Raw genomic sequence first — 17,121 nt, 5'->3', positions numbered from 1 at the left:
GGAGACTACTACTACTATTTAGCATTTCTATAGCGCTACAAGGCATACGCAGCGCTGCACAAACATAGAAGAAAGACAGTCCCTGCTCAAAGAGCTTACAATCTAATAGACAAAAAATAAATAAAGTAAGCAAATCAAATCAATTAATGTGAACGGGAAGGAAGAGAGGAGGGTAGGTGGGCGACTAAATAGCAGATGATGTTTAATGTGAGCAAGTGCAAAGTGATGGATGTGGGAAAGAGGAACCCAAAGTATAGCTACGTCATGCAACGTTCCACGTTAGGAGTCACAGACCAAGAAAGGGATCTAGGTGTCGTCGTTGATGATACGTTGAAACCTTCTGCTAAGTGTGCTGCTGTGGCTAAGAAAGCAAATAGAATGTTAGGTATTATTAGGAAAGGAATGGAAAACAAAAATGAGGATATTATAATGCCTTTGTATCGCACCATGGTGCGACCGCACCTCGAATATTGTGTTCAATTCTGGTTGCAGTATGTCAAAAAAGATACAGTGGAATTAGAAAAGGTGAAGAAGGGTGACGAAAATGATAAAGGGGATGGGAAGACTTCCCTATGAGAAAGGCTAAAGCGGCTAGGGCTCTTCAGCTTGGAGAAAAGGCGGCTGAGGGGAGATATGATAGAGGTCTATAAAATAATGAGTGGAGTGGAACAGGTAGATGTGAAGCGTCTGTTTACGCTTTCCAAAAATACTAGGACTGGGGGGCATGCGATGAAGCTACAATGTAGTATATTTAAAACAAATAGGAGAAAGTTTTTCTTCACTCAACGTGTATTTAAACTCTGGAATTTGTTGACAGAGAATGTGGTATAGGCAGTTAGCTTAGTGGAGTTTAAAAAAGGTTTGGACGGCTTCCTAAAGAAAAAGTCCATACACCATTATTAAATGGACTTGGGGAAAATCCACTATTTCTGGGATGAGCAGTATAGAATGTTTTGTACTTTTTTGGGATCTTGCCAGGTATTTGTGACCTGGATTGGCCACTGTTGGAAACATGATGCTGGGCTTGATGGACCCTTGGTCTTTCCCAGTATGGCAATACTTATGTACGTATACACATTTTGGCGCCTAACTCTCGGCATGAGCACTTGCACCATGTCAAGGACTAGTATTAACATTCATGCCCAAATACTGCCAGTAACGCATGAAATGGCCATATTTTATAGCTTAGCGCCTAATTGCTTGGCATACCCTGAAACATCCATGCCCCTCCTCTATCCACACCCTTCTTGGAATTGAGCACCATAGAAATTAGGCACTAACCTCTGAATTGTACAAATGGTACTTTAAACTGCACATGCAAATTTGGGTGTGCGTCCAATTTGCATGTTCAATTTAATTGAATAGCGAGCCAATTAGTGCCGATAATTGGAATTTTAAAAAGCAGTTATTGGTGCTAACTGACTTTAATTAAAATTTATGGATGTAAATTTAGGCATGGAATCCACACTTAAATTATACATGTGGGTCCAAAAATAGGGCGTGGCAACTGGAATGTCATGGGTGGATCAGAGGTGTTCCTTTAATTTATGCGCTTTCCCCGGGATTCTACATATTGCGCCTTAAAGTCCACTTGGAAATCAAAGTGTATTCTATAACAATGCACATAACTCAATTAGTTAACTAGCTAACCGGCACTGTTAACTGGATGCTAACAATTATCAGCACTAATTGGCATTAATTATGATTTACACGCAGAACTCGCTAAGCGTATTCTGTAACGTGGGCATTGTTATAGAATTCAGGGGATCTGTACCTAATTTAGGTGCGGGGATTTACACCAAGGTTTCATTGGTATAAATGGCCATGCCTAAAAGTAGTCGCAGTTCTCAACGCTAAGTGCTGTTCTCTAAAATGGAACCTAAATGAGTGCCGTTTACAGAATAGTGCTTTTTCGGTGCTGATTTTTTTTTAGGCATCATTTATAGAATTTAGTTCTAAGTTTATAGAATAGGGGCATACATTTGCATGTCAAATTGCAAGCCCGATTTTTAGCACCCTTTATAGAATTTGGGGATATTGATCTATCAAACTCGGGCTTAGTCACAAGAGACTTAATTGTAGAAAACCGTTGTTGCAATAGCTTCCGTATTCATAAAACTGAAAGAAACCATTGACAAGATCCTTGGTTGACCACATGGCATTTAATGTAATAGGTTGAATTATATTGAAAGTAAGCAAGAAGTACTAGAGAAGTACTGTCGGAAACTAAAAGGAGTGGTGTTAAGGAAAGCATGGCTGAGGCGGGGAGAGAAATGTGATGAGTCAAAATAGTATGAGGTGCTCATAGTAAGCTTTTTATAGGATGGCACTGTTAATGCATTTGAGAAATAAGCTTAAGGAATGAATTATCAAAAGGATTAACTCAAATGTAATTAATTTGGTAAAGATAGAGAGGATTTTGTAGTATTAGACATTTCAATAAGTGATGCCAAATTTCTAGAATGAACTATTTCCATCAAGGTGTGATAGTTCATCTATAGCTGACAAGCTTTCAGACTGGTGAAACAGTACAGTCCTTGGCCCAACTATCACATAATGTTTCAATATTTAAATGCAGTGGCGTAGGAAGGGGGGGGGCGGTGGGGTGGTCCGCCCCGGGTGCACGCCGCTGGGGGGGTGTCGGCTCCGTTGGTTCACTGCTTTCTCTGCCCCAGAACAGGTTACTTCCTGTTCCGGGGCAGAGAGAGCAGGGAACCAGTGGAGCCGACGCAGCTCCCAGCGACGTGCACTCGGGGCGGAGCGGCCCTCCCTCTTTGGTAAGAATGCGCTCCGGGAGGAGGGGGGGGTGCGCCGTGCTGCACCCGGGGGGGGGGGGGTGCACAGCGGCGAACTGCCCCGGGTGTCAGCCGCCCTCGCTACGGCACTGTTTAAATGTTAGAGATGAACATGGAAAACAATGTTGGTTTATTTTCAGTTAATTTGTGGCCTCTTCCCTCCAATCTTCAGACTTTGTTTTTCAGTTTCTTCCACACATACAGCATGTTTAAAATGTTCTAAATGCATATTAATTCATAAGTTAATATATGTTAAACTGGTTTAACGCATTACTAAGGGCCCTGATGAAGATAACTCAAGCTAAGCTTTAGTAAAAGACCCCCTAAAATCTTTTAAGGTGAGCTAACAAACTGAGGGGCCCCTTTACTAAAGAAGTGGTGCGCGGCAACAGGCTTGCCGTGTGCTGCGCGCCAATCCGGAACCACTGCCGGGCTACCACAGGAGCCCAACAGTAGTTCCCAGCCCCCAGCACATGCCATTTTCGGTGCTACAAAAATATTTTCTGTTTTTGTAGCACCAGTGCTTACCTGGTAGTAATTGCATAGCGCTGTACGCTGCCCGGTTACTTCCAGGTTGGCACGAGAGCCCTTACTGCCACCTCAATGGGTGGCAGTAAGTGCGCCCATGAAATGACCGTGCGGTAAGTGGTTCACTTCCCGCATGCCATTTCTTTTCCAGATAAAAAGACAGCCTTTTACCCAGTGCAGTAAAAGAGGGGGGGGGGGGGTCCTCAGCATGAATCAAAAACACGCACTGACACCAGCGCAGGCCCCCTTTTACCATAGCTTAGTAAAAGGACCCCTGAATACACACTGATAAACTGAATGGACAATACCAAGCAAAAATCCTTATTAGATATCCCTAGGGCTAACTTGTCTAGTTGTGTGGTCCTGATAGGTGTCTACATTATGAATTTCCTAGCTTTTCCTCAACTCCTACTGTTTGTTACATTTTTTGAGGTTTAGAGGAGTAGGCTAAGGTTACAGCAGTGGGTTGACAGCCAGGGAAATCTGATTCAAATCCCAATGTACTTCCTCATGATCTTGAGTAAACCACTTAACCTTTCTTTGCTTCAGGGACAAACTTAGGAGTCCTTTTACCAAGGTGTGCTAATGATTATCATGCGCTATATGATAAGACACCCATATTTTTATTGGTGTCTTATCATTTAGCACACACTAATCATTAGCGCACGCTAAATCTGTTAGCACACCTTAGTAAAAGGACAGCTTATAAACCCTCTGAGGATAGGAAATTACCCATTGTACCTGAATGTAACTTACATTAAATTACAAATAAAGAACACATGAGCTAAATCTCAAATTCCTTCGGTTTCTCTGTTTTGAACAGCTCTCCAACTCCCTTCTGTGCAATTTCTCCACCAGCTCTTCAAACTCTCTGTAAACCATTCCTTCAAGAACTCTTTAACTTTTCCCTTTATCATTCTCCCCACAGCATCCTCATTTTCTTCAGTATCCTTTCCTCTGTGTTCTAATCTCTGGTCTGTATTCTTTTTCTCTATGGTCCACTTTCTTCCATTTTTTCCTCCTTGACTCAACACTAGTGAAAATACGGACATTAATAATACTCAGGGAGAACTATATCTGTGTCATTTCTCTTCTTCCTATGATTATGGTATGTGCTTCCATTCTACACAAGACGTGTGGGGTTACAGAAAAGAAAGGGGTGTGACCTGGAAGCACAACATTTTATCTATGTTGCTCTGGAAGGAGAATTAGTAAGAGGAGGCTGGATAAAAATGAACCAGGAAGATATGAATCACTTCAGGGAAATGGGGCAAAGTTCAGTGGGTTCTATGCCCTTGTGTAATATTTATTTGGGTACTTGATCTCCAGAACACACCTATAGTCAATGTATATGTGTCCTGAACAAGTGAAGAATGATTTGTATTGAAAAGAGTAAAAAATGGAAAACTGTAATCTCAGCTTGCTATAATTCTATACTTTCTATTTAATATTAATGAGAAAATACAAATATTCCCAAAATGTTTGTGTGTATCCTTAAGAACCTCTTCATCATCTCACAAGCAGCATTCTGAGCCATCTGAAGTGGCAGTTGCTATGGTAATGAGAAATCCTTAATGATTAGAAGATTAAATACTTATTTAAAATCTGCATAACATTAGCTCTTAAACCACATCATTCGATGTGAAAATGTGTAAGTTGCTCTTGATGTGTCACATCTAAACTAAAAACACTTTTTGCCTGATATCACATTTCATATAAAATATAAAGAGTGGAATTTTAGAAAGGACGTCCAAATCAGAATATTAAATGTGTCAATCATATCACCTCTCTCTCTTGTCTTTCTTTCCAAAGTATACATATTTAGGTCTATGAGTCTGTCTCTATATGCTTTATGATGAAGACCACTGACTCCATCCTGATGGACATCCAAGTCTGTACTTCAAATACGGATATAATTTCTCATGTATTTTAGAGCAGGATCTGGCGACATACAGCCTGTTCTAAAATACATAAGAAATGGACATCCAAGTGCTGGCTACATTCAGCATGAATATCCATTTTACAAATTGAAATGTCCAGATTTCCAAGATGGCGTCCTAGGGAGAGGATGCTACGACATTGGCTCCTTATCTGCTAGTATGCCTGGCAAAAAGAAACGGGAAGGGCAGTCAAGAGCTGTTTCTGCGGCAGCTTCGCTAGCTCCTCTCCCGATATCTTCAACAATGGATACTTTTGTGGTAAAGGGCCCATCGTCCATGGATGGTTTGCTGGGGATTACTGGGGGGGGGGGGGGGGTAGAAACAACCTCAAACTCCAACTCCCCTTGAACGTAACATTTTGCTGACCCCTGAGAAGTGGGTTCAACAGGCTAATCCAGCAGCTGTGAGGGAAGTTGATCTTACTTCCTTTCTGAGAGCACTGGGAGGAGAGGTGGAAGTGGGTCTTGGCAGCCCTGCAGAAGCCACACCTGTCAGAAGTGTCCAGTGGATCAATGACCACCTATACATTTACGGGAAATGTCTCTGCCTCTGCTAATGCTGAAGGTGAGAGGGGCTCTCCTATGGAAAATTTGGTGTTTAATCCGGTAAGACATCTGGTCTTGACATTAGATGACTTGTGGTCACTTAGAGGGGCATAATCGAACGTCGCCGGTGAAATAGATCGCTGGAGATCTATTTTGGTGGCGGCGCAACAGCTGGCCGTAACCGTATTATCGAAAAAGATGGCCGGACATTTTTTCTTTTGATAATACAGTTTGGCCCGGCCAAATGCCAGTGTTCGCCGGGTTTGAGATGGCCAGTTTTGTTTTTCAGCAATAATGGAAAAAAATGCCGGCGATCTCAAACCTGGCGAAATCCAAGGCATTTGGTCGTGGGAGGAGCCAGCATTTGTAGTGCACTGGTCCCCCTCACATGCCAGGACACCAACCGGGCACCCAGGTGCATAGCTCCCTTACCTTGGGTGCTGAGCCCCCCAAATCCTCCCCCCAAACCCACTCCCCACAACTCTACACCATTACCATAGCCCTTATGGATGAAGGGGGCACCTACATGTGGGTACAGTGGGTTTTTGGGGGGAGGGTTGGGAGGGCTCAACACTTACCACAACAAGTGTAACAGGTAGGGGGGGGGGATGGACCTGGGTCTGCCTGCCTGAAGTGCACTGCACCTATTAAAAACTGCTCCAGGGACTTGCATACTGCTGTCAGGGAGCTGGGTATGACATTTGAGGCTGGCATACAGGCTGGCAAAAAAGGTTTTTATTTTTTTAGTGTAGGAGGGGGTTGGTGACCACTGGGGGAGTATGGGGAGGTCATCCCCCATTCCCTCTGGTGGTCATCTGGTAAGTTGGGGCACCTTTTTGAGGCTTGGTCATGAAAATAAAAGGACCAAGTAAACCCGGTGAAATACTGATTAACGCCGCTTTTTTCCCATTAACCGCGAAAGCCGGCCATCTGGTAGCCATGCCCATGCCTGCCCATGTCCCGCCTTCGCTACGCCCCGACACGCCCCCTTTAACTTTCGCCGGTTCGGCGACGGGAAAGTGGCGATGGTGTCAAAAAAGCAGCTTTCGATTATACCGATTTCGCCACTTTTGAGAACTCGCCAGCCATTTCCCGATTTATGTCGGAAGATGCCCGGTGATCACTTTCGAAAATAAGCCTGATATTGTGTCACTGGGCTACAATCTCTCTAAACAACTGGTGCTGACAAGGACACTTATTTCACAGTTAGAGACAAGAATTGACACTCAAGAATCACATTTAATCAGCTTGGAATCTCATGTGCAGAAATTGGAAGAGGGACTTTGGTTTGGTTACTAAGGATAATTCCAATTTTCTCACTAACCTCCTCTCCCCCTTTTTACAAAACTGTGCAGTAATGCCAACACAGGCCATTCACTTTGAACGGGCTGTGTCGGCATTACAGCGCTAGCAGCCGCTAGCATGCTTTGTAAAAGGGGGCGGGGGGGGGGGGGGGAGAAGTGTGAGAATTTGGAGAATTCAGTTAGATGGAAGAATCTTTGTCTGATTAATTTTCCAAAGAAACCTGAAGTCTCTCCTCAAGAAATGTTTATGAGATATATGCGTGAGCATTTACAAGTCCTTCCTCAATCTTTTAACTCCCCTCCTTTAAGAAAAAATTGGGGTAGATGGCCATGGTGTCTTGACTGCAATTTCTCAGTATAGTTTGGACTTAACTGCTTTACTGGAATCATCTAAAAAAGAGCTTGTTACACCTGCCACTTTAATAGTGATGTTGGAGCTAGATCCTGACTGAGAGTGGCTAATAAGACTTTTCTTTAGACACTGAAATTTTCCCTTTCTTTCCCTGATTGTAAGAATGTTCTCTGATGTAACGAACGCTACACAGAGGCAGTGTAAGCAGTTTTTGTTGTTATGATCTAGAGTTCTAGATATAGGGGCCTTCTTCTTACTTAATTTTCTTGTAAATACGTATATATTCTTTGATCCTTCTCAGTTAATGATGTTTTTGAATAATAAATTGGTTGAGGCAGGAACCTCTTCTCATCTTGGGCTGGTGCAAGGATAGTGAAGGGAATATAGCCTAGGTCTGTCTCTTTAAAAGGAATATTGTAAAAGTATCCTCTCCTTAGGAAATTTTATTGTAGGTATAGCATTTTGGTAATACAATATTTCTGAGATTGTTTGAGCTCTTGGAATCCCACTTTTGGTGTTCTTGAGATTATTGGAAGTGACTGTTTTGTTTCCTGTGTAATTTGTTATATTTCTATTTTTCCAAATGAGGAAAGGCTGAAAGGCTAGGGCTGTTCAGCTTGGAGAAAAGATGGCTGAGGGGAGATATGACAGAAGTCTATAAAATAATGAATGGAGTGGAATGGGTAGACGTGAATCGCTTGCTTACTCTTTCCAAAAATACTAGGACTAGGGGGCATGCAATGAAGCTACAAAGTAGTAAATTTAAAACTAATCAGAGAAAATATTTCTTCACTCAATGTGTAATTAAACTCTGGAATTTGTTGCCAGAGAATGTAGTAAAAGCAGACCAATAGACCATCTAGCCCAGTTATCTTTCGTCTTGACTACTGCAACCTACTCCTCACTGGCCTCCCACTTTGCCACCTATTCCCCCTTCAGTCCGTTCAAAACTCTGCTGCACGTCTTATCTTCCGCCTGAACCGGTACACTCATATCACCACTCTCCTCAAGTCACTTCACTGGCTTCCGATCAGGTACCGCATACAGTTTAAGCTTCTCCTTTTAACCTACAAATGCACTCGATCTACAGCCCCTCCCTACCTCTCTACCCTCATCTCCCCTTACATTCCTATCCATAACCTCCATTCTCAAGACAAATCCCTCCTGTCAGTACCCTTCTCCACCACCGCCAACTCCAGGCTCCGCCCTTTCTGCCTCGCCTCACCCCATGCCTGGAATAAACTCCCTGAGCCCATACGCCAGGCCCCCTCCCTGCCCATCTTCAAAGCCTTGCTCAAAGCCCACCTCTTCAATGTCGCCTTCGGCACCTAACCATCATACCTCTATTCAGGAAACCTAGACTGCCCCTACTTGACATTTCGCCCTTTAGATTGTAAGCTCCTTGGAGCAGGGACTGTCCTTTATGTCAATTTATGTTAATCTGTACAGGCTGCGTAACCCTAGTAGCGCTCTAGAAATGTTAAGTAGTAGTAGTTATCTGCTTCCAACAGTGGCCAATTCAGGTCCAAGTACCTGACAGAATCCCAAATAACAGCAACATTCATGCTACTGATCCCAGGGACAAACAGTGGCTTTCCTCATGTCTATCTCAATAGCAGACTATAGACTTTTCCTCTAGGAACATGTCCAAACCTTTTAAAAATCTAGATATGCTAATCGCTGATACCATATCCTTCGGCAACGAGTTCCAGAGCTTAACTACTCATTGAGTGAAAAAATATTTCCTTCTGTTTGTTTTAAAAGTAGTACTGTGTAACTTCCATGAGTGTCCCCTACTCTTTGAACCTTTTGAAATAGTAAACAATTGATTTTCGTTTACCCGTTCTACACCACTCAGTATATTGTGGACCTCTATTATATGTCCCCTCAGCCATCTCTTTTCCAAGTTGAAGAGTCCTAACCTCTTAAGCCTTTCCTCATATGAGAGGAGTTTCATCCAACTTAATCATCTTAGTTGCACTTCTTTTCTAATTCTGCTATATCTTTTCTAAGATACTGCGACCAGAATTGCACAAAGTACTCAAGGTATGGTTGCACCATGGAGTGATACAGAGGCATTATAATATGTACTGCAATTTTAGATGTCTATATCCTGGCTTTATAAAATCTGGCTTGAATGTCAATGCAATATGAACTTTTGCAAAGTACAGGAGAAAATACATTTGTTTCTCTTTTACTAGTATTGTACTGCTTATAGAGTCTGGCTTTCTTGGGCCCGGTGTAAAGGGTGGTGGGGGGGGGGGGGGGTCTCCATTTCAGCTTTTGTCTGCATGTTTTTTTTTTTTGTGGTTCCCTATTTTGTATCAGATGAGTGTCTGTCCATGTCCTCCAACTGAGGTAAAGGATTCTGCTAGCATGTAGTGTCTGTACAGGAATCTGTAACAGTCCAGCTTGTTCCAGTTTCCCAGTAGCAGTATATTGGTGTTTTAGGGCCCAGTGTAATATTTACAGCACTGTCTTTTCATAGATGGGTTAAGGCTGTTATGGTTTGGTAAGTTTGGTGCTCTAGGACTCAGTGTAATATTTATATAACACTGTTTTTTCATAGGTGGGTTAGGGCTGTTACAGTGTGGTAATTTTTCTATATAGGTTTTAAGTGTCTTTTTGCAGGGTTTTGTGTTATTTCAAAATGTCAGGACCTATTTGAAAGTAGGATCTGGGGCAAGGGCGGCCTTTGGTGGCCCTTCTCACTCAAATTAGAAATGCTCAGGGCTAGTTGTCTCTACATCCTGTAGAGTCACCACACAAACAGAAGCCCATCTGATTTAAACAAAGTTTCTAGCAGTGGAAGAAGTGTATATACTGTTCCTGAGGTGATGGTCACAATCTGAATATTTTTTACTGCAGTTAAGAAGACAGGCTGCCTGCTCTAGCCAGTCACAGGACCTTGCTGGATCCTGCCTTCTGATGTAACTTCCTGCTTCCTTGTAGGCAGGATGCAGCAGAGGCAGCCTGTGTTAATCATTTACTGGCCACAGCTTCCGCACCTGAGCAAAAACATCAGCCCGCTGCCTGGCTGACACTGACCGGGGCCTATTTTAGAAAAGTCTGCTCCCCCTGATGTCAAAACCTGGCTATGCCTCTGGGTTCACTTTGAACCGAAACTTGTTTTTGGATAATTGTGGGATACAAGAATGCATAAATAAAGATATATCCTATGTCAAAATTAAACAAAAATGAGCAGAAAAAACATGAAAATTATCATGTGCTGATAAAAGTGCACACTCTTTTGAGAGAGGGCATTGTTTGTGTGTGCAGAACCAGTGCACATGCATGCATAGTATGCACGCTTTCAGAAAAAATGCGCCCTCTTTGCACCCTCTTTCTAAACAGTGCACGCTCAATGATTTTGCTTCTGTGACAAAAAAAAAAAATGGCCAAATGAAAATGAATAAAGGAACATTCCCGGAAATGTCATGGGAAGCGACACACAATGAAAATTTTCTGGCTGCCCATCCCTAACAGTCTACTGGTTTGTTTCCCTTTTGCTTTTTATTCTATCCTCCTCCTACTACTACTTAACATTTCTAAAGTATTCCTACATTGTTTAACATGACCTGTTTCTTCCTTTCTATGTATTTCCTGTATTGCATACTTAGAGCCCTGTTTATTAAGGTGCGCTAGCTTTTTTAGCACTCGCTAAAATTTAGCACACGCTAACGCTAGAGACACCCATATATTCCTATGAGTGTCTCTAGCATTAGCGTGCACTAAAAATGCTAGCGTGCCTATAGCTCTGCTTAGTAAACAGGGTCTTTAGATTTTTTTTTTTTCACTGAGCAAGGAGGTTAGAGCACCGGGCTGACAAACAGGGAAGCCTGGTTCAAATCTCGATGTGTTCTCTGTGATCTTGGACAAGACACTGATGGGTCCTTTTACAAAGCCATGGTTAAAAGTGGCCTGCGGTAGTGTGGGCCCGTCTTTTGGGTGCACGCTAGGCCACTTTTCATTGCGGCTGGGGAAAAAGGCAATCTTTTAAATGGGCCGGAAAATGGGCATGTGCAAAAATTCAAACTAGCGCGCGCGCCTATGTAGAGCCTGAGTCCTTACTGCCAGCTACTGACTTAGCGGTAAAGGCTCATGCGCTACCCGTGCGGTAACCATGCAGCATGCGCCAACGTGGCCGCGCTGCTGATTACTGCCGGGAATGCCTCCCTCCCCCCACAGTAAAAATAGAAAAATATTTTCTACTGCAGGATTTGGCACACGTGCTACCCTGATGGCTGTGGCGATTTGGCACACACTACCCATGCGTTAGCCCTCCCGCGACCTTGTAAAAAGGCCCCTTAAGTCCTTAACCCTCCTTTGCTTCAGGTATAAATTTATATTGTAGAACTGCTTGAGACAGGGAAATATTCTATGTAACTGAATGTAAATCATCTTGAGCTACTACTGAAAAGGTGTGAGCTAATGCCAAATAAATCTTAAATTGAATAAATGTAAATGTTATTGTTAGTTCAGATTCAGTTTTACTTACATTCGCAGCTTTTCTTCCATACTCGCACACCTATTCAGTCACACTATACATAAATATTTCATTGCCTTGCTCTTTATACCTGCACATAGTCTTGTTGACATACAACTACATCATTTATTCAAACATACAGCATATATTCCAGGTCTGAAGGAATAGTAAAACACTCAAAACTAGCATACTACACTGCTATCTTGTCAAGCAGAATTAATTCACATCAACTAAAGTACTATCACTGCTGTACTGAATAGAGTTATTTTTCCAAACACAAGCTAATATACACATATATAACTCATATTCCTCCTTCACACTAAACATGTATTTGTGGGCTCAGAAATACTCATCAGCCCACCAGTTTGTCAATATTGCCCATCATTCTGCCAAGAAAGTTGTTAAGTGTATGTTTGATCTCTTGAAAGTTCGCCTTCACTGTGTGAACCTCATTGCAGGTCTTTAGCTTTTGACTCTTGTGAAAAACTACAATTGTTTATAGTGTATTTCCCTTTGATACACTGCTTTACTTGCAACACAACTCAAAGTGGTTTACAGTGTCCGTCTGATTTTAGCACATACGAAGTTCCTTTTTTTTTAAATAGATCAGTGACTTAGGAATTGAGACATCCAGATCAGTCACAGCAAGAGCACCACAATTTTGGGTGGGCCTGAGCCCAAACTGGAGGCCCACCCATGGTTATGTCACTGTTGTGCAGAAGTGTATATGTGCATATATCCTGTGTTAAGCCAGTATTCTATAAATGATAATTGGTGTCTACTTTCCTTTATAGAGTATGTGCCAATCAGTTGCCCTCTGGATGCCTAATTACAGACACACTGTTATAGAATTACTCCCACGATGCCTTGCTTCTCATTTGCTTATTTGCACATTAGAGAATAGGGATGATGAGAATCGAAAGAACTGGAATGAATATGCCTTGTGATTCCTCAAGAACTTTTGGGTGCAGTGAATGCCAATTAGAAGACTGCTAGATTGCTCAATAATTAGACCTGTCATTTTTCCGGTACAAACAATTCTTAGAAAGTAGGAATGAAAAATGAACTGTACTGAAATGGCTGATTAAAGCCAGAAGTTTAATTTATATCTGATTAAACAACAGCAAACTGGCTCATTGTCCTTAGGAAAGGTTTACTTTGAAGTGCGTGATCCTATTGAATTTCCTCAGCCTTTTAAAATGCAAACACTTTGAATTGGATGTTAAAAAGGAACCTTTGGTTACACAGGTTACAAGGATTGTGTTGGCACAATATTCAAAAGCAGTTAGGGGCATGGGCATAGTTTGCGGGGTGAGGAGGCACTGCCCCCCCAAACGAGCTGCCACCCCATTCTCCAATCCCCGAGCCGCCGGCAGCCTCTGCGAGAAAGCAGCACGCATGCTGCTTTAGACCTGCCCCTGGAAGCCTTTCTTTCTTTCTTTCTTTCTCCATCAACTTCCTGTTCCCGTGCAGGCAGGAAGCTGTAGGAGAGAGAAGGGCCTCAAGGGCAGGTCTAAAGCAGCTTGTGTGCTTCTTTTGCTGAGGCTGCCAGTGGCTTGGGGGATTGGAAGACGGGGGAGGGTGATACCGGGCGCCACTGGAAGACTCCGGGGGGGGGGGGGGGGGGATCGGCGGCAGGAGAGAGACACGCCCTAACCTTTGCCCCCCCAAATGAAACTGTCAAACTACACCCATGTTCTGTAACTGTGTGTCATGATTCGATTATAGAATACTAGCACATGTAGGAACACCCACATACACCATGTCAATAGCAGGCATAGATGTGCATGCCTAATGCAGCACTTTCACTTACAAAGAACCAGAGTATAACCTTGAGGAGACAACAGTGGAAGGACTGACCCAGAAAACATATAAAGAAATGTTTGTAAATGAAGGAAAGCCATTAGAGTAGGGGCACTTTTCTCTTTTCTTTTGTTTAGTGAAACTTTAGCAATTTAAATCTCGAGTTCCTGAAGAAGATTCATCGAAACCCTGCAGAGTCGGACTCGCTATGATTCTGCTAAAGAAGGCAACACATCAAGTCATGTAGCGTAGGGGCGTTGGGACGCTGAGACACAGAGAAAATTGAGGTCGATCAATGTCGAGGAATGCAGTACCGGTGTGCTGCCGAATGAAATAGAAAGACGTGGATACGAATTAGAAATCATCCGTGTGTGTGCACACACCCGATAAAATCAAGTTAAGTGCGCCCATAATTAAGGTTTATTATGCTGCGAGTCTGACGTCCTGCACGTACAACGTGCAGGACGTCAGAAACAGAAGAAGGAAGCCTTTTGCGAGAAGAAAAGGACCTCAGCTGGTGGGGGTTGGGGGTCCCTCGCCAGCAAAGGTAGGCGATGGCGGGTTGGCGGTGGGAGAGGGGGTCAAGAGGGTCGGCGGCGGGGAGGGGGGGGGGCAAAGTCCGCAATAGCGGGAGGGGGTTGGCGGCGCCGGGGGGCTAAAATGTGCCCCCTCACCTCGGGCTCTGGACCCCCCCTCCCGCCGAAGTCTGGCTATGCCCCTGATCCGTGTAACTACGTTTAATTTAGGACAGAAAAAGACTGTCTAAGTTAAACTGCATAGCTACATGATAATGGTTCTCCATGGATCTGGGGGCCGTCACCATTCTCCACATACATTCAGCACTGCTCACTATCCAGGTGCATTCAAAAGCCATGGTCAGAGTATTTTTTTCAATACTGGTCACAGTGCTTAAATATATGATATATATTTCGTCAGTAATATAAGGTGATCGGAGCAGTAACTATAGCAGTAGAAACCACCTGCCTTCTTACTTCAGTGGGTGGATCTGAAGCATATAGTTGCTCAGAGGGAGATTGTACATTTCTAATTAGAAGTTAAAGAGTTGATAGTATTTAAAAAGCAAACAAACAGCGCTGAGAGTACAATTCATTCAAATGACTCTTTGTGTCACGAAGTATTTCAACAAAAAGGTACAAATATTCATTCATAGAAGCAGCCACACCATAGTTTTTTCTAACTTAGGGCCCCTTAACCCAAGCTGCGGCAAAAGGGGGCCGGTGCTGGTGTCGGCGCATGTTTTACATGCGCACCGAAGCCCCCTTTTATTGCAGCTGGTAAAAGGGAAGTCTCGCTTTCCTTCAGGAAATGGCAGTGCAGCAAGTAAAGAACTTGCCGCGCGGCAATTTCTGGAAGGGGGAGGAGCCCTTACCGCCACCCACTGAGGTGGTGGTAGGGGCTCCCCTGTTAACCCGGCGGTAACCAGGCAGCATGTGGCACTGCCCGATTACCACCGGGGTACACTCTGGCGCTACAAAAATAAACAATGTTTTGTAGCACCGGAAATGACGGCGCCCTAGGGGTGGGAAGTACCTCTGGGCTGCTGTGGTAGCCCGGCGGTACTTCCTGTATAGTAAACAGTAAGCCCGCGTTGGGCTTACTGCCGCTTAGTAAAAGGAGTCCTTAATTTGGCCCCAATTCTGTAAATTCCTGACCACTGTGAATAGACAAATATATGGGAACATTCAACTTGTGGCATTTTTCTAATGCTACAGAAAAGATCTCTCTGTCCTGCAAACATATATACCCGTGCATCAATTTTTGTTTAATTTCCAAATTTCACAGTATAAAATTCCTTCGGTGCTGGACACCACAGAGAGCTGCAACAGAGTTGTTTAAAAGAATTCTAATTCCAGCATGTGCATCTAAGTAATACATAAATAATAACTAAAGCCAAGGTGTTTCATCTACAATATGTCAATAAACAGTCACTATTTTATAGGAAGTAATGGTGACGGATACTTACAGCTTGACATACAATTGGGTGGCTTATACGATTGATTCCACCAGCAAATACAGTAAAAGTGAGAGCAGTATGGAATGAGAAGTTCAGCAGCATGTGCCATCCTTTCCTGCTGATTCGGATCGTGCTATATGCACACATATATATTAAAAACAAAGCAAAATTAAAAGCACCTTTAATAAATCTTATAACCTGGGTAGTTAAAGGTTTTAAAAACAAAATAAACTAGCATTCGTTTTAGTCACCACTGAAAATGATTTAACCAAAACGTAAGGAAACCTCAAATGGTATATTTCAGAATACATATGCTAGAATTATTTTACAAAGGTTTCACTCAAGCCAAAGTTTTGGATGTTGAAATAGTAATAATACTAATACCTCTACTGGGCTGAGTTAAATCATTTAACTCAAATTAAGGATGTAGGTTGTCATTCTAATTTTTTCCATCTTTAGAAAATGTCAGCAAAATTAGAATAAGGCCAGCATCCTTCATCTGATTTAGCTCAAATGATTACAATTTTTTTTAACTACGTGTGTTAAAAAAGCCAATAACATTTATATTTGACTTAGCAACGTATTTTACAATACAGTTATATAATAGTGACACAATTAAAATCACAAACGGGCATTTTCGATATGACGTGTACATAGGAAAGAAGGTCATTTTCAAAAAGAAAAACATCTATCTTTTTTCAAAAATACTGTTTTGAACAAGGTTTTCTGATTTGGATGTTTTGTTTTTTGGACCATTTTCAAAAAAAAAAAAAAAAAAAGTCCAAGTACAAAACGCACAACATGAAGCCATTGGGATGTAGGAGGAGCCAACATATTTAGTAGACTGGTCCCCCAGACATCCCAGGAAAGCAATAGGGCACCCTAGGGGGCACTGCGGTAGACGTCATAAAATGCTTTCAGGTACACATCTCACCATTGCTCCCTTATCTTGTCTGTTGAGTCCCCCAAAACCCACTACCTCCAACTGTACACCACTACCGTGAAGGGGGCATCTATGTGTTAGTACAGTGGGTTTCTGGTGCATTTTGGAGGGCTTACAGTTTCCTCCACAAGTTGAACAGGTAGGGGGAGGCATGGGCCTGGGTCCACCTGTCTGCAGTGCACTGCACCCACCACTAGACTGCACCAGGGACATGCATGCTGTTCTAATGGACATAAGTACATATAAGATTGCCATACTGGGACAGACCAAAGGTCCATCAAGCCCAGCATCCTGTTTCCAACACTGGCCAATCCAGGTCACAAGGTCACAAAAAAGTACAAAACATTTTATACTGCTTATCCTAGAAATAAGCAGTGGATTTTCCCCAAGTCCATTTTAATAATGGTCTATGGACTTTTCCTTTAGAAAGCCATCCAAACTCCGCTAAGC

The 17,121-nt window shown here is 42.8% G+C and overlaps 1 protein-coding gene across 1 annotated transcript in view; it reads right to left on the bottom strand.

Moving 5' to 3' along the window:
• Positions 1-17,121, bottom strand: part of ADGRA1 (adhesion G protein-coupled receptor A1) — an 816,325-nt gene that overhangs the window by 101,844 nt on the left and 697,360 nt on the right. Inside the window, exon 16 of the mRNA XM_030202995.1 lies at positions 15,738-15,861. Within this exon, the coding sequence (XP_030058855.1) occupies positions 15,738-15,861 (124 nt within the window). The remainder of the gene's footprint in view (positions 1-15,737; positions 15,862-17,121) is intronic.

This window comes from Microcaecilia unicolor, chromosome 5 (genome assembly GCF_901765095.1).
Source record: "Microcaecilia unicolor chromosome 5, aMicUni1.1, whole genome shotgun sequence".
Lineage (NCBI taxonomy): Eukaryota > Metazoa > Chordata > Amphibia > Gymnophiona > Siphonopidae > Microcaecilia > Microcaecilia unicolor.
Note: the sequence above shows the minus strand (reverse complement) of the source record. Positions and strands in the feature narration are given on the sequence as shown.